Source organism: Epinephelus fuscoguttatus, linkage group LG24 (assembly GCF_011397635.1).
Source record: "Epinephelus fuscoguttatus linkage group LG24, E.fuscoguttatus.final_Chr_v1".
NCBI lineage: Eukaryota > Metazoa > Chordata > Actinopteri > Perciformes > Serranidae > Epinephelus > Epinephelus fuscoguttatus.
The window spans coordinates 7,051,666-7,068,523 of NC_064775.1; the positions used below are offsets into that span (position 1 = coordinate 7,051,666).

General features: G+C 42.9%; 3 protein-coding genes across 3 annotated transcripts; 2 read left to right on the forward strand and 1 right to left on the reverse strand.

The window, feature by feature from the left end:
- Positions 1 to 1,141: 1,141 nt before the first annotated feature.
- Positions 1,142 to 3,514, forward strand: LOC125884693 (DDRGK domain-containing protein 1-like). The gene is made up of 8 exons (XM_049569794.1): positions 1,142 to 1,359; positions 1,932 to 2,081; positions 2,174 to 2,292; positions 2,399 to 2,500; positions 2,587 to 2,709; positions 2,788 to 2,826; positions 2,910 to 3,015; positions 3,099 to 3,514. Exons 1-8 carry the CDS (start codon positions 1,272 to 1,274, stop codon positions 3,257 to 3,259), a joined length of 888 nt encoding a protein of 295 aa, XP_049425751.1. The 5' UTR covers positions 1,142 to 1,271; the 3' UTR covers positions 3,260 to 3,514.
- An 87-nt stretch (positions 3,515 to 3,601) lies between these two features.
- On the reverse strand, positions 3,602 to 9,972 carry cars2 (cysteinyl-tRNA synthetase 2, mitochondrial). The gene is made up of 15 exons (XM_049569792.1): positions 9,551 to 9,972; positions 9,423 to 9,473; positions 9,217 to 9,334; positions 9,067 to 9,138; positions 8,219 to 8,324; positions 8,052 to 8,132; positions 6,929 to 7,058; positions 6,717 to 6,850; positions 6,556 to 6,623; positions 6,397 to 6,463; positions 6,165 to 6,303; positions 5,965 to 6,088; positions 5,741 to 5,839; positions 4,225 to 4,428; positions 3,602 to 4,125 (listed from the first exon to the last, which is right to left on the reverse strand). Exons 1-15 carry the CDS (start codon positions 9,766 to 9,768, stop codon positions 4,039 to 4,041), a joined length of 1,698 nt encoding a protein of 565 aa, XP_049425749.1. The 5' UTR covers positions 9,769 to 9,972; the 3' UTR covers positions 3,602 to 4,038.
- A 51-nt stretch (positions 9,973 to 10,023) lies between these two features.
- Positions 10,024 to 16,394, forward strand: atg3 (autophagy related 3). Its single transcript, XM_049569793.1, has 12 exons — positions 10,024 to 10,227; positions 10,441 to 10,482; positions 10,589 to 10,638; positions 11,679 to 11,749; positions 12,600 to 12,707; positions 12,840 to 12,892; positions 13,904 to 13,991; positions 14,078 to 14,112; positions 14,207 to 14,359; positions 14,484 to 14,611; positions 14,763 to 14,831; positions 14,929 to 16,394. The coding sequence occupies exons 1-12, from the start codon at positions 10,156 to 10,158 to the stop codon at positions 15,008 to 15,010; spliced, it is 951 nt and encodes a 316-aa protein (XP_049425750.1). The 5' UTR covers positions 10,024 to 10,155; the 3' UTR covers positions 15,011 to 16,394.
- Positions 16,395 to 16,858: the final 464 nt, after the last annotated feature.

Sequence of the window (16,858 nt, forward strand, 5' to 3'; positions counted from 1 at the left end):
AAGTGTTTAAAACAACATTGGTCCACAGGGGGAGCCACAGCGATCGGCCGCATTTTAGCCATTTGTAAGCATTTTTCTGTTGTTATAGCGCCACCCAGTTGCCAGTTAGAGTTAAATTTCTCCAGTCACCTTGAGGCGTCCTGTTCTACATATCTACCAAGTTTAGTAAAAATCCATATGGCGGTTAGGCCTAGATAAGAAATGAGCTCTCTAGAAGCTCAGTTTTAGGAAGTTTTCCAACTTTTGCCAAGAGGGAACTTTAGATATTGGTCCCTAGATTATGTTCACCCAGTTTCATGCAGATCGCTCAAACTTCCTGGGAAGAGATCCATTTGAAGTGTTTTTCAAAAAATTCAAAATGGCGGAAAATCTATATAAGCGGAAGTTATGGGTTCTTGAGGCAAATGTGTTCCTCATGAGGAGAGGCATCTCTGTGCAAAGTTTCATGTCTCTACGACATACGGGGCATGAGATATGCCCATTCAAAGTTTGCAATGTCAATCGGTTGCTATAGCGCCCCCCTTTGGCCAATTGATGTAATATTGCTTCACTGGCATCCTCCCATGACCCTCTACCACTGTGCCAAATTTCACATGGATTGACCAAGTCAGTGAGGAGGAAAACGTGGAACACACACACACACAGACAGAGTTTTCGTCATTATATAGTAAGATGAGATGCCAGGTGATAGTGTACATATACAAAGCCAGGAAATAGTATTCATTCATACAAATTAAAGGAGGTGCACTAATTCTTAACAGCCTTCTTGTTGTTGGAAGAGAAAATACTTTTTATTTATTGTTTGGTTTCTTTATCAAAAGTCAAAAATAAGAGTTTAGAGTTATTAAATGGATTTGTGGATATGAGGTTTTGGCAAAGGAATTATTTGGTAAATAATATTGTAACAATTGTATGTATTACCAAATAATATATTCAATATATATTCTTGGGAAAACGATTTTGATGAAGTGGGAGTAGGATTTGCTATGGAAAAGGCATGTCCCGCCCTACTCTGCCGTACTCTGCGTCTGATTGGCCAATCCAACCAACAAACGCAACCAACAGCCAATCATAAGGAGAAGGGGGCGGGTCATGCCTCGCTATTACAGGAACTACAAATCCTCCGATACAGCAGGTGGCGCTGTGCAATTAAACCCACAGCAGAAGAAGAGTGACAGGCCTCCGTAGTCCACACTGTAGTAATGAGCTGACGACTCAAGCTGACGTGGACAGTTATATATATTTAGTGAAATTCTATTTAAAGAGCAGCCATGGACATAGCGCTGTATCTGATAGCAGCTGCTATCCTCATTGTCCTCATTGTGTTTGCGTTGAAGGTGCGCGGGAGAACGCAGGAAGGTAAGCTAACGCGCTAATGCTAACTGTTAGCATAGCGGCTACAACCAGCTGTTGAGTTGACAGAAGGCTCGTGAGTTAACGGTTTAGACACTGTGTAATATGTTTGACGTTGTCGTTAATATTTCTGTAGTGAGAAGGAACAGTTAAGATGAAAATATATTCGTAGTAGTGAGTTTGGAGTTTGTTTTTGTCGGCGTTTTTAGGCAACGTCAGTTTATAGTTCGTGATGAACTACGGAGGCTGCAGTGGGACATACTAGTTATTGAATGTCTTGGTGATATTCAGCGTCGCTGTCTGTGTTGTCAGTGTTTTACATGTGTAAAATCAATTGTAAAAGACAGTTTGCTTTTTAAAAAGCATTTTAAGTATGTAAATAAGGGACTGTACGTTATTTATCAGAGTCACTGGTTACATAAATACCAAATAAAACCATTTAAAGTTGTGTGACAGTCCCTTAAGCTCATAAAAACACAGGTCCCTCCTGAGGGTGGGGGAAAATCGATACAATTTTAAAGTCTTAACATGTGTGTGTTGCATTGACAGTATTGTGTCTTGTCGTGTGCCCTCTCCAGCTGATGAGGAGCAGCGCAGGGATGTTATCCGGGCAGCGGGGCCCCCTCAGCGGGCAGCTGAGGAGCGGGGAGCCGGTATGCCTCGCAGGAGGAGGAACCTGGCCTCGGTGATGGCTAATAGACAACCCCAGAGAGACGCTGTGGAGCAAGGTAAACACTGTCAGTTATAATTGTTTATATTTATAATATAGCTGTTAATGCTGGGGTAGAAGAACATGCAACAAGTGTGCTGTGCATTTCAGACGAGGAGCGTAGAGAGGACGAAGACGTGGAGCAGCAGAGCTTCCAGACGCACGCTAAAGTCGGAACCAAGAAGCAGAAGAAGCTGGAGGAGAAACAGGCCAAGAAAGCCCAGAGAGAGGTGAGGGCTCACAGCGCACTAACTCAAAGCTGGTTGTGAGTGTGTAGTCGCACTGGGAAAGTGTTGTCTGTTGTGTCGTCTTGTCTTCATTGTTTTGTGTCTCCAGGCAGAGATGGAGGAGAGGGAGGAGAGGAAGAGGATGCAGGAGCTCCGAGAGCAGGAGAGGCGTCAGGAGGACGAGAGAGAACGACAGCTGGAGAAGAAACAGGTCGCACTCTCGGTGCTATCACCAGCTCTTTCCTCACTGTGTGTTCATACGGAGGAGATGCTGACACTGTGCCGGTGTTTGTTCAGGAGGAGGACGAGCGCCGGGCTAAAGAGGAGCAGGAGAGACGGGAGGAGGAGGAGTACTTGCGACTCAAAGCCTCATTCACCGTAGAGGACCAGGGAGAAGAGGAGCAGCTCACAGAGGACCAGGTCACATGTCTGCTGAGCTCGTTTTAACATTTCTTTTGTCTTGAATATATTTTAAACGAGTTTGTTCTTGTTTCTCAGTCGCGCAACCTGCTGCAGGATTTCATCCAGTACATCGAGGTGAGCGCTGACACACTCCTCACACTCTTCACACCGATGTATCTGAGTCTGGTCTGTCTCACAGTGTCTCCTCTGTCCCGCAGAGCTCTAAGGTGGTGCTCCTGGAGGACCTGGCTTCGCATTTTGGGATGAGGACACAGGACGCTATCAGCAGACTGCAGGACCTGTTGGCTGAAGGCTCCCTCACAGGTGAGTGTGACCAGGGCAGGTGTGGCTCTTAATCGCCACTCCTTCCATGTCTGGAGCCTGAGACCTTGCTGTGTTCTGTGCAGGTGTGATCGACGACAGAGGGAAATTCATCTCCATCACCCCTGAGGAGCTGGACTCAGTTGCTAACTTCATGAGACAGAGAGGCAGAGTGTCCATCACGGAGCTCGCTCAGGCCAGTAACTCTCTCATCAACCTGATGCCCGAGAGCCGCAGCACGGCGTGATGGACGCCGCTCTGCTGCAGGACACCTGGACGATAGACTACACCCCCTGCTGGTGTAAAGCACAGACTGGACTGATGCCAGGTGGTGTTATGATCTGCATCCCGGCGCAGTAGCCTTTATTCACCAGTAGGTGTCAGACTTCATACAGATCAGGACGTCTGATTGACTCACCTAAAATGTGTGACATTAAATTAACAAGCCCATGAAAAACTGATTAAGCATAGCAAAAAAATTAAAAATCGCTTCCTTTCCTCAGCTCTGATTGGTTCCTTGATTCCACCCTGAACTCCACTGCACTCATTCTTTCTTCATCGTCAAACAGCTGACCATGACAGCAATATATGAATTAGGTGTGAGGTTTTAATTCATACACACAAATTGGTGGCGCCAACAGGAGACTTGTCAGGACCACAGTGATGAGTTAATTCATGACAATCTCCAGCTCTGGTCATTTAAAGTGCACATTGTTCTGTTTCACCGTCAAAGAGCAGCAGACAGGCAGGTTCACGTGGCGGTACGTCCGCCACACAGGCTCTCTGAGTGTTTGTATCACTGAGCTGTAAGATAACAGATCTATCAGACAGAAACTATCACCTAATGTCAAGATTTAAAACTTCCAGCTGAATTACGAGCAATGAATCAGAGTTCACACACTGCTGACAGGCACATCAGGCATGTTAGCTTTACATGGTTTGGTCTCTTGTTTTCATAAAGTCTTTCAGTTGAAGTTCAATTGAGTCCACGAGCCGAAAATAAAGAGTCCTTGTCAGAGGTGTGTTTCAGCTGGGTGTCTGCTGGTCTTTATCCTGGACTCTCTGGCTTTGTTTCCCCTGACTCAGCTCCCATGTGGAGGTGGCGCCTCTGTCCTGAAACACAAGAAAAATACAACATTCCAATCTCCCTGGAAACTAGTATTTGATATCAGACCTCAAACTGTGTAAAATATCAGTTTCATCCTAACATACTTTTATCAGCACACCCAAGGGTGCCAGGTTATCTCTGAGGTCGTCACAGGCTTTGAGGAGAGGGATTCTCTCAGGGTAGAGTCCAGGTTTTTTGGTCGGACCATCCTGACGAGTGAGTGCAAACGCTCTGACTTCACTCCTGAAGCGAGTCAGCTGCTCCACGACACCCTCCAGACTTCCATGACCGCTGGCCATGTCAGCCTCCTGCGCAGGTGAGGAGAAACAAACATTTAAGAAGAAGTCTGGTGGCGTTTTGGACGTGGCCTAAAAAATGGAGCCCATTCACTAACATTAAGTTAAAAGAGACCAGTTTTGTGAGATCACAGTGACCTTGACCTTAGACTTTAAACTACTCAATTCTAATCAGTTCATTCTCGAGTCAAAGTGGACGTTTGTGCTAAAGTAGGGGATATTTCCTCAAGAAGTTCTTGAGACATCACACAAGAATGAGATGAATGCAAGGTCACAGTGACCTTGACCTTTGGCCACTAAAATCTAATCAGTTCATTCTTGACTCCAAGTGGACGTTTGTGCCAAATTGAAAAAAAATCCCTTAAGGTATTCTTGAGATATTACACTCACAAGAATGAGACATTTGAGGTCACAGTGACCTTGACCTTTGCCCACTAAAATCTAATCAGTTCATTCTTGAGTGCAAGTGGACGTTTGCCAAATTGAAAAAAAAATCCCTGAAGGTATTCTTGAGATATTACACTAACAAGAATGAGACCTTTGAGGTCACAGTGACCTTGACCTTTGGCCACTAAAATCTAATCAGTTAATTCTTCAGTCCAAGTGGAGGTTTGTGCCATTTTTTTTTTTATTTTTTTTTTTGAAAATCCCTTAAGGTATTCTTGAGATATTACACTCACAAGAATGAGACATTTGAGGTCACAGTGACCTTGACCTTTGGCCACAAAAATCTAATAAGTTCATTCTTCAGTCCAAGTGGATGTTTGTGCCAAATCAAAAAAAACAAAACAAAACAAAACAAAAAAACCACCTTAGATTTTCTTGAGATATTAAACTCACAAGAATGAGACATTTGAGGTCACAGTGACCTTGACCTTTGGCCACTAAAATCTAATCAGTTCATTCTTAAGTCCAAGTGGACGTTTGTACCAAATAAAAAAAAAAACCTTAAGGTATTCTTGAGATATTACACTTACAAGAAAGATACATTTGAGGTCACAGTGACCTTGACCTTTGACCATTAAATTCTCATTAGTTCCTCGTTGAGTCCAAGTGGAGGTTATTGGTCAGTTGGCTTCAGGTAAAACCTCTTCTGGTCTGAAGCCATCTTGTAGTTTCTGGTTGTCAGCCATTTTGTTTGTAGGCCAGACAGCCTTTGTGTCACACACAGTTTTGTCTCTTTCTCTCTCACACAAATAATTGTATTAATAGGTATTAATCATTTCTGATAGCCATTTTGATACTTCTGACTCGATCCCACAAACACTGTTCTGTTGCCAGTCAAGAATCTCAAGAAGTTAAATAAATATCCCTGAGCTCTGACCTTACTGTGCAGCAGGTCGATACCAAACACATCCAATACGTCTCTGATGTAGCTGACCATTGCTCCAAACACCGCAGGGCTCCGAGCCGCTCCTTCAGACTGGACACAACACACAAACACACATCAGTTCAGTCAGGATTCAGTGTTTTAGCTTCCTGCCAGTGCGTTGAAATTACAGCAGAACTCCAGGAGGGTCAGACGTCCAGCCAGGCACAGTGTGTTACCTGAGAAACAGGCTGGAGTTGGCAGTTTCCCTGGTAAACCAGATTCATCACAGCGCCGACAGCTCTCGGGGTATCGAAGTCATCTGCCAGTGCTTTCACCACACTGGATTTAGTCTCAGCCAACCTGAAACATAGCACAGAGACTATGAGATACAAATACACCTAATGAGGACTGATCAAACTGGAGAGGAAGTGCCTACCTCTCCCAGAGAACGGCTTCCTGTACAGGTGAACACTGCAGCTGACCCTTCATGTAGGCCTGGGCGTCATGGACGAAGGTGGAGACGGTTCCCAGAGAGGTCCGAGCCTCCAGCATGCTGTTGTCACTGTAGTCGATAGCTGTGGAGACACCGCGACAAATCACCCATGTTCAGTCTATATTGATGACGAAACATGTTGCTGTAATGAATGTGAAACAAATTCAGATCCCACCTGATCTGTATTTGCTTAAAAGACAGAACATCCGGAATTCGTTGGCAGAGTACGACTGCAGGAAATCCTGATGGAGGACAAAAGAAAGAATAATTTATTAACAAACTGCGAAATACAACGTGGGAAATAGAGGGACTGACTCAGTGACGCTGACCTTACCTTGATGGTGACGTAGTTCTTCAAAGATTTAGACATTTTCTCTGCGCTGCCTTTAAGGTGTAAGTGCCCTGGAACCAAGAACAGCCACTCAGTGAATGTGTCCTGAGACGTTTTAAGGAACTGGAACAGGAAGCAAAACCAGTGTAGGACTTAGGGTCTACCTGAGTGGAGGAAGTAGTTTGCCCACTGGTCACACTGGTGATAGGCTTCACTCTGAGCCACCTCATTCTCATGGTGAGGAAACGCCAGGTCGATTCCTCCGGAGTGGATATCCAGCTGACTCCCGAACACTGAGCTGAAACCACAACACTATGAACTGAGTCTGACAAGCATATTTAGCTCTATTTAGCTATATGACGAAATAAATCCGAACCTAGAGATGGTGGAGCATTCAATGTGCCAGCCAGGTCGTCCTCGGCCCCACGGAGACTCCCAGTACGGCTCCTGAGGTTTTGACGGCTTCCAAAGAGCAAAGTCTCTCACGTCTCGTTTATTTGCGCTGCCTGGAGAACCATGCAGGTCGTTGTCCGTTAGTAAAACATATATTGTGACTAATACAAAACAAGCAGTGGCAGTTATCACAGTGTGTGTGGGTGGACTTTTAATGGCAGACTGAAACTTTGGCAGAACTCGTGAAGAGGAGTCTCGCCATAGGACTGGACGTTATATTGATATCGTGATATGAGACTGAGTATTGTCTTAGATGTAGGATACTATAATATCGTAATTAGGCCTGTTGTGAATTTTACCTTATCGTCTTATCCAGGTCAGCAAAAATAATTAAGGTCAGCTCCATATAACGCCTGCTGTGTTTACATGCATGTTTGTATCCATGAGGAATTCACCAACATGATGCCAGAATAAACAGCAGGGTTTTCCTGACCATCACAACACTTGGGCAACGCTTTTTCACAGCACCTATGCGTTTTTTAAAACATTTAAATCATTTTTTTCGTAGTTTTTTTTAAGCTTTTTTTTTATTTTTATTTTTTTTACAGCACCTAAACCAAATGAACGGACAAAAAGAAAAAAAAAAGGTTAAAACACTTTTCTCCTCTCGTCTGCTTTCTGGCTCTGGGCAGGGCTCAGCTCCTCTTCACATACATTTATTTCCGTTTTATTTTATTGATATAGGATTTTTTTTTCTTTCACATTTCAATTCCAATGTCAGAATATTCTGAAGATTTAAAAGTTCATCCCTCTTTTAAAAGGTACACTTGCATTATTATGCTGAAATGGCAATACTATTATTTACTGCAATTAATCCTGTACTATATACACCAAAAGTAATGTGTGTAATGTGACAGGTCTAACTGTAAATGTCTTTCTGGTTTTAAAGGCTGTTTTACAATGAAGTGATGTAATTTTCTGAATTTCCTTTAAATATGGGGGAAGCAGTCACACCTATACTTTATGTATTGCCAGATACAGGTATGTGTACCTGAGACCTAATATCACAAAATGACAGACTGACTGAAGCAGACGGAAACACTCACCAGCTTCTCCCTGAGAATCCACAGCTCCAACAAACTTTCCATAACGATCACCAATGGACTGGATGTCGAAAAACACATCACCTGCAACCGAGGCATTTCACTTACGTTGACACAGGTACTATGTGGATACAGCCATTATTATATATAATAAGTCTTAAAGTTCTCACCTTCTTTTGTGGCATAAGCGTGTCCATTCTTGATGATCCTCTCAATAAACGCGACGATGTGATGCACATTCTCAGTGACTCTTATGTACGCTGCAGGAGGAGTCACCTCAAAAACAAGCACAGGATATAAAGTTTATAGATAAGCAATTCACAGTTCGATTTAATCAGTGTTTCTAAATGAAGAGACCTCTGCGGATAATTTGGCTCCTGGTGAAAACCTCCTGAGCAATTAAAGCCTGATTTATGGTCCTGGAGCATACCTACGACGTACTTACATCGTGAACCGTTCGAACTTCTCTGTCACTCCATTTTGTCGCAGTGCGATTCACCGCCAGAGCGGTAGGACGCTGTGTTCCTTTCCTGAATTTTTATCGTCGTCTCTAGTTGATTCTTTGTTTAGCTTCCGGCTTTTCTGGTCACAGAGAAATGAACGCGGAGCACGGACAGACAGCTCCTTATCCGTATTGAACGTTGAGCATAAATGGGCCTTAATACTGCAACATCTACATCGCAACAGAAGATGTTTAAAGATGGCGGGGATGGCCCAATCTGGAAATACGCTGCGCTGGGTCTGCGTCGCCTAGACGTGTAGCTACATTTTTGGGGAGGTGCACATCAGGCTACGCCGGGGGCTACGGCGAGCCTTCTGCATAGCCACGTACCCTACGACATAGCAACATTGTTGATTTAACGCGGGACCATAAATCAGACTTAACATTGGAGGAATTCTAATCAGGAGAAGTTTCAGCTGGCTGCAATTTGCAATCCTCACCACTAGATGCCACTAAATCCCCTAAATCTTACACACTGCTCCTTTAAAATACATTGGCTCTGACCCAATCACACACCTTTAACGACAGCATATCCCTCTTGAACTCCTCCTCATATGTTGTGGATATAACTGTCGGGGAGACGTTTTCCTGCAACAAAGCATTATCTGAATAAGTACGCCTTTAAAACAAAAAGAATCAGATGTGAACAGACTTTTGCGACGTTACCTCCCAGCTTCTTTTGATGATTTTGTCATCGATGTCTGTGATGACCATGGCGTGGATGACGGTGACTCCAAACAGCCTGGACAAGACCCTCTGCAGGATGTCAAACCTGACGTAAGAGCTGAGACAGATGCAAAGGCTTTTAGCTCTTACACATAATTACACATTTGGCTTGTGTATAACACATATATAACATCATATAGCATTACCATGCATGACCCAGGTGGGCGTGGTCGTACACAGTGGGTCCACAGCTATACCTGTAATGCAACACATGTTAATATTAGTGAGGTTATTAAGCATAATTGTGCATACTGATGATATAATAATGTCCTACCAGGTGGCTACTCCCTCTCTCGCCAAGATGAGAGGCTCCTTCTGTTTGGTCAGGCTGTTGTACGTCTTTACACCCGTGTCAAACCCGCTGGGTCTCACCCACTTCTTCCCTGACACCCTGCTACAGGATCCATTAGCTCTGGGTTTGACAGCGGTGACTGACTGAGCTGCGTTCAGGACCTTTGCCCTGCGTAACACCGACCTCACTGAGCACCACATAGCAGCAGCATCCGCACTGCTAGCTTAGCTTTAGCTTTAGCCTAGCTTGACTCACACTGGGCTCACACATTAAAACAGTAACAGTGTGAAATGTTAGCTAATGTGGCTACAGCTACAAACCACATTTAACATCTTCTTCTTTTCGTTTTAAAACGGGTGATAACCAGCTTTAAGGCGCATTACCGCCACCTACTATCCGCCAACCGCCGCCGCTGCTGCTGTCACCGCCACTTCTCGCGAGAGTCCGACCCCGGAAGCGTTCCGACGTATCATGTGACTCGCTCTTGCTGGCACCCTGCTTGAGCAGCTATGTCAAAATAATAAGGCATTTCACAGGACGGTTTTTCTCGGAGAACCTCGCGTTTTATCGGGATATAAATTTACAAGATGCAGAACGTTATAAACACCGTTAAAGGGACGGCGCTCGGCGTGGCTGAGTTTCTCACCCCGGTGTTAAAGGTAAACTTACATGAACGTTGCAGGAGCTAGCTTGTTGATAAGTGGTGGCTACACACATTACAGCTTATCAGAGATATCCAGCAGCTAACACATGATTCATTATTGATTTTTAATCTTATTTAAGGCACTAATACAAGCTAATATAGTTACTGTAAATGCGTGCCACCCCTGTTTACAGCTGCAGGCTAATGTTATGTGTGTTTTTAATCATAGGAATCGAAATTCAAAGAGACTGGAGTCATAACACCAGAAGAGGTGAGGACACACTTGTTTAAAGCCCATCTACAGTCTGATATTCACTCACAACAACACAGTCTATGTGTAGAAGCATCACACTCAATCCTGTCTTCTTGTATTTTAGTTTGTTGCAGCTGGAGATCACTTGGTTCACCACTGCCCCACATGGAAATGGTGAGTGTCCACCCTCAACATGGACGTCTCCACAGTATCCACCTCCCCTCACATCTGAAATCTCGGCGTCCCATTAAACACATCACTTTCACCACAAGAACACCGCCTGCCTCCGTCCATCCCTCTCCTCCTCCTCAGCTGCAGAAACCCTCATCCACGCCTTCATCACCTCCCATCTACTCTGTGGCTCATCTTCAAAAACCCTCAGTTAGCTCCAGTGTATCCAGAGCTCTGCTGCTCAGCTGCGCTCTCGCACCCGTAACCACATCAAAATCCTCACCCTACCTGTCTGTGCTCCTCTATCATCACACTCCCACCCACACCAGACCTCCTGTCCCCTCCCTCCCGGACCAAGCACACATCCTGGGGGGGACAGGGCCTTCTCCATCGCTGCTCCCACCCTCTGGAACTCATTCCCCAAACCCATCCGAGACTCCCCCTTTTGTGTTCCTGAATTTTTAAAGCGTCTTTGAGTGCCTTGAAAAGCGCTATATAAGTATAATGTATGGTAATAATGTTAATACTGTGGTTACTGTTGGCGCTATAACATTCCTGGCATCACCTGTATGACTTTGTGAAATTATAAAAAGGCTTCAGAGTAATATACGACCTTTGGTTGGTCATGATCGGACTCTACGCTCACTTCCCTGTTCTTCATGTTGAATTTCACAATGAAGTGCAAAATTCCGACATAAAGAAACTCAAGTGGCATCACATTACGTCCCTACTGTGTCTGCTGGCTGTGGCAAATTCTTTTCGGTCAATCATATATTTAGAAATATATATTTTTGATACCAAACTCAGGCACTGTGTGGGTATTATTATAGGAACATTTTGGTGACACATACACACCCCTCTTAACCTCGGCCACTCATTGATTATTTTTCCTTTTGCCTATTAGAACATTTTCTCCCCTGATACCAAGTGGGATGAAAGACATTACAGTAATTCGGCTTGTGTTCGGCTTTAGGAGAAGGAGGTTGTGTTTAAAGTAAGTGCAAATAATATCTGTGTATGTCTGTGGTTCTTTCTCCTCTCAGGGCCACCGGGGAAGAAGTCAAGGTGAAGCCATATTTGCCCCCGGATAAACAGTTTCTCCTGACACGCAATGGTAAGAGGTGAATCGATCGAAATCTGTATTCAGATAATCAAATGCAAAGAGATGTGTAAATGTGTAGACAAATCTATGAATGTATATATAGATATTAACGGCTGAGAAGTCTTTATTTCAGAGTGGTTCTGGAAGCAAAAGAAACACGGCCTGAGTTGTAATTAATGTCTGTATTTCCAGCTCATACTTAGGCTTCGCAGACATTTATATCTATGTACGCATTCACAGATTTATCTATGCATGCAGTGATTTATGTGCACATGTTCAGAATCTCAGTACACTTGCAGGCCTGAGTACACATTAAGAGACTCTTTCACACGTTTACACATCTGATTACACACACACGGATTGAGATACAGACACACAACTCCTCATACACGTGTGCAAATAGTTCTGCTTCAATAATGTTCATGTAATGTTTGAGTTTTGTTCTTAACTGTATTTTAACTTCCACTCACTCTGTCACGTCAACAGTTTGTATGTGTTACTTAAACAACTCTCTCCAGTTCCTCATGAATTGAAAAGTGAAGTGAAGCAACTCTGAATTTTCCCTGAGTTTGACTTGATTTATTTTTACAGGCTGCACATAAAAGGGAAGCATCTTTAAATTACAGTGTGGACTAATAAGAACTAGGTGTTGGGGTTGTTGCTGTTGTTTGTCTTTTATGAACACACAAGTAGATTACATAGACAATAGACAATTGAGAGCGAGCCAGTATTTCAGGAAGCAGTAATCTCTTCCTGCTCTCACTCTCTGTCCTGCTTCATACTTTGCAGCTGTGCAACAGATCCTCAGTTTCTGTTTCGTAAGACACACACCTCTCTGTGTGTTGATTCGTGTCTCTTGCAGTTCCTTGTTACAAGCGCTGTAAACAGATGGAGTATTCAGATGAGCTGGAAGCCATCATAGAGGAGGACGATGGAGACGGAGGCTGGGTGGACACTTACCACAACTCAAGTAGGACACCGTCTCACTCAGAACTGGAAATCAGTTAGATTTTACAGATTCAATCCCAGATCTTATGAAATCAGATTAAAAGGTATTAAATAATGTTGAAGGACATTTCCTGACACGGCTGTGTTTCAGCAGGTGTGTTAGGAGTCACAGATGCTGTACGAGAAATTTCACTGGACAATAACAAGGTAGGCTAATTCTAAATGTGCTAGTCCTGGAGCTTTCAGCTGTACTCCATGACCTTCTTCAGCAATAACTGGACGTGTTATTTATCGGTTAAAAGACCTTTTGAAATGGTGTTTAGTCTTTTGTTTTTGTAATTCTCTTCTTACTGGTTTTTAAAAGCAGTATACACATAAGGAAACAAAATCCAGAACCAACTGAGCATGAAGACCTTGAGCAAAAAGGAACAATAAAATAATAATGAAATAAAATTTAAAAAATTAAAAATAAATAAATAAATAAAACAATTTGATAAATAAATAAGATAGAAATAAAATAAAAAAAGAATAAAACAATTTGATAAATAAATTAAATAAAAATAAATTAGATAAATAAATAAAATAAGATGAAATAAAAACAAATTGATGAAAAAATAAAATAAAAATAAAACAATTTGATAAATAAATAAAATAAAAATAAAATAAACAATTGAAAAATAAAATAAAATAGATTAAAATAAAAATAAAAAGCACTTATAAATAAATAAAATCAAATAAAATAAATAATTGACAAAATAAAAAATAAAAAAATTGATAAATAAATAAAAAAAACAATTTGTTAAATAAAATTAAATAACAAAAAATAAAAAAGGGGGGATAAATTAATAATAATAATAATTATACAAGACGTAACATAAATAAAAATCCTAACATAAGGATAAGGAATAAATTAGAATTGAGAATGTTGAAACAGGACATACATATTGATGCACAACACAGTGTTTCTAATACTTATCAGACAAAGTCAGGTCTAATGTTTGACACACATACCACCCATTTTGTCCAGTTCTCAGTAAAGATTTCCTTCCTGTCAGTCCCTCCATTACATAGATATTATAAACCAAGTCAGTCCATTCGTCAATACTAGGCATTTCTTTTTTCAGCCATTTAGTTTAGTCTTTTAATGTTGTGACACTTTAGGACTTACTGTGAAGGTGTGCAGTTGCAAATGCGCCCTTTTAATGCGACTCTCTGCAGGACAAGAATATGAATGCCAAATCTGCAGCATGCTGTGATGATGATGATGACGAAGATGATGAAGATGGAGAAGCAGCAGATATGGAAGGTACTCGTATCGTCCCAATAATGAAGCAGCCATTTTGTTTTTCAGGCGACCTGTACCTCATGTTGTCCTTCATGCTGTCTTTTCAGAGTACGAGGAAAGTGGACTGTTGGAAACAGACGAGGTAGACGTCTTAAAGTGTCGCAGCATTCATTGTTCGATCTAACGCTGATTATCATCAGTCTAGCTACCACCTCACACTTGTCTCCTGTGTCTAGGCGACCCTGGACACCAGTAAAATGGTTGAAACCAAAGCCAAAGCAGAACCTGGCAGTGAAGACGCCATCCTTCAGACTAGAACATACGACCTGTGCATCACATACGATAAATACTACCAGACCCCGCGACTCTGGCTGTTTGGATATGATGAAGTATGTACCTGGGCACAATGTGACTAAATAAGACACCTCTGTTTATTCTTAAGAAGGCTGGAATAGTATCAGAAAGTGTTTAGATCATTTAGGAAGCTCATCAGGCTGCTGTGGTGTCTCCCAGGACAGGCAACCGCTGACTGTAGAACAGATGTACGAGGACATCAGCCAGGACCATGTCAAGAAGACGGTCACCATCGAGAACCACCCCCACCTTCCTCCACCTGCCATGTGCTCTGTCCATCCCTGCAGGTGAGGAACTAACGGGGAGAAACTCACCCTCGGACCCATGTTGAGTTTGAAACTGTCTGTAGTGATGTCTTTGAATATGAGTACAGGAATCTTTGATAGTGTGACTGACTGTTCAAAATGAAGCTTTGGCTGATCCAACTTTTACTTTCAGACATGCTGAGGTGATGAAAAAGATCATTGAGACTGTGGCAGAGGGCGGAGGAGAGCTTGGAGTGCATATGTATCCTTTCACGCTAATAACTGATGACATGTCTGCTTCTTTGACAAAGCTGTTTTGCCCTTGCCTCCATGCTTTTTTCCTCAACGGAATCTTCCAGGTATCTTCTGATTTTCCTCAAGTTTGTCCAGGCTGTCATTCCCACAATAGAATACGACTACACGAGACACTTCACCATGTAGCTTCATAAATCTGCCTCCGCTAACGCCACATCTGTACATGGGAACGATCAGCTCTTCTGTCTCTGTGTCGAGGTTACATCTGGGGTGCGTCCAGCGCCGATACAAACGTGTCCTGTCTACCTGTCCTTAGCCTAGCAATAGCATGAGAAGTCTTTTTATTTTACCTGTGGAAAACTAGAAGTATAAAATCACACTTGGATATATTTGTAACTAGCTTGCAAGCTAACAGCAATGTCGAATGGTGTTTTTGCGCTAAGCTAGGCTAACCACATGCTGGACAGACTTCTGCACTGGACACACAGATACTGAACTCCATCTTCTCATCTGACTCTGGGTAAGACTGCAGACAAGGCTTTGTCCCAAACTTCGGACTGTACCTCTGATGTTTCTCGACAGGTTTAACGTTGTGACCACAATGTGGTAAGCTCGCACAAGGTTCTTGTTAAGAGGATTGTGATGCTGTTACTAAACCGCACCCCATTCCACACTGCTTCGCTGCTTCGAACGTCCGTCTTCAGAAAATAAAGTCACCCCGGTCAGCTTCTTGGGTCATTAAAAATGAGATGGTTTATCAGAGCTGCCTGAGAGAACAGTGAGACAGAACAAAAACAGTCCATAGCCCGTCACTGCCTTCAGACATCTGATTATGTCCATCCACTTCTCGTACAGCTACCCCACAAATAATACCCAGAAGAAAATATTTCAAATGTCTCTGTACCTGACAGCAGCATTGATAGAAGCTTCTTGACTGTAACAGTACCCCATGCCTCTCTGCAGTGCTTACTACTGTCTCCATTCTCACGTTGCAGAAGGCTCGGCTCGCTCCCGTCATTGTAAATCAGCTCTTTATGCCAGTTTGTCTTAATACTTCATTCTCTGAATGTGTCGATGGCCAGGCCTTTACACTCAGCCATGGTTCTTCTGGTTGGCTCATATGTTTATATTCCCTCCTCTGCAGCTTGTGTCAAAACCTTGAGACTTCTTCAGTTCGTCCTGCTTCTACAATGATGCATCAGTATCAGTACCTATTGTGTCTCGGAGCTACGTGAAGGTCGGCTCTATCTAGCGTTCTCACAAAGCCTCTCTGTGTGTTTCAATAACTTCTTCAGTTTCTGGTCTTTTTTGTTGATGATATTGTGACTTATGAACTATATTGGGCTCATTACACTAACGTGTCTGACAGTACTTACAGAAATAAATGAATTACGCGCTTCAGTGATCTCTACTTTCTTTGCTCTGGCTTGGTTGGATCAAATATTCATCTGTTGGCGCTTACTGCCTGTTGGTCCGGTCTCCTAATGTGACTTGCTCAGTGGTAACACTTGAACATTTTAAAGTAATGTACATTAATCAATAAAGAGTTTCCCAAATATTGCAAACAGAATGGTTTTTGTGTGTTTGTTGGGTCGGGGGCCAGATGCTTCTCGCATCATATGGGTTTCAGTGAAAAGTATTCTACCTTCCCACAGCTCTTGAAAGCAGCAACTGTCAAAGTTAAGCCTCCTGGTGAAGGCAGTGTCCGCAGCCAGAATCCGGCCAGTTAATTTGGCTGATTCTTGGCTTCATTACCAACTGACTCACTGACTTATTTCTTCCAACGTGCCGAGTTTGGGACGATGCTGGGCCAGGTCGTTCTTGACAACAGCCCAGTGATGGCAGTGGCAATCGGGTCAGTTTATTTGGCTTGATTCTGGGCACACATCCATGGGTACAGTCAGTGTCAAACACTTTACTGTCTTCATCATCTTCAAAAGGCTCACAAGAAAGGATGTCGCTTTTTGAAAAACTGTGCAGGCAAGCAGTTTGAGAACGACCTTTCTCTATGACCCATTGCAAAGAATTTAGGGA

Bases quoted from the DNA above. Each gene is read 5' to 3' on its own strand.
- atg3 (XM_049569793.1), top strand. From the start codon at position 10,156: ATGCAGAACGTTATAAACACCGTTAAAGGGACGGCGCTCGGCGTGGCT. The intron at 12,893-13,903 runs GTAGGCTAATTC...GACTCTCTGCAG, and splicing joins TTTCACTGGACAATAACAAG to GACAAGAATATGAATGCCAA. The intron at 13,992-14,077 runs GTACTCGTATCG...CTGTCTTTTCAG, and splicing joins AGAAGCAGCAGATATGGAAG to AGTACGAGGAAAGTGGACTG.
- LOC125884693 (XM_049569794.1), top strand. From the start codon at position 1,272: ATGGACATAGCGCTGTATCTGATAGCAGCTGCTATCCTCATTGTCCTC. The intron at 2,293-2,398 runs GTGAGGGCTCAC...TTGTGTCTCCAG, and splicing joins CCAAGAAAGCCCAGAGAGAG to GCAGAGATGGAGGAGAGGGA. The intron at 3,016-3,098 runs GTGAGTGTGACC...TGTTCTGTGCAG, and splicing joins GGCTGAAGGCTCCCTCACAG to GTGTGATCGACGACAGAGGG.
- cars2 (XM_049569792.1), bottom strand. From the start codon at position 9,768: ATGTGGTGCTCAGTGAGGTCGGTGTTACGCAGGGCAAAGGTCCTGAAC. The intron at 8,133-8,218 runs GTGAGAACTTTA...CCTCGGTTGCAG, and splicing joins CGCTTATGCCACAAAAGAAG to GTGATGTGTTTTTCGACATC. The intron at 6,304-6,396 runs GTGGGATCTGAA...GTGTCTCCACAG, and splicing joins TTTAAGCAAATACAGATCAG to CTATCGACTACAGTGACAAC.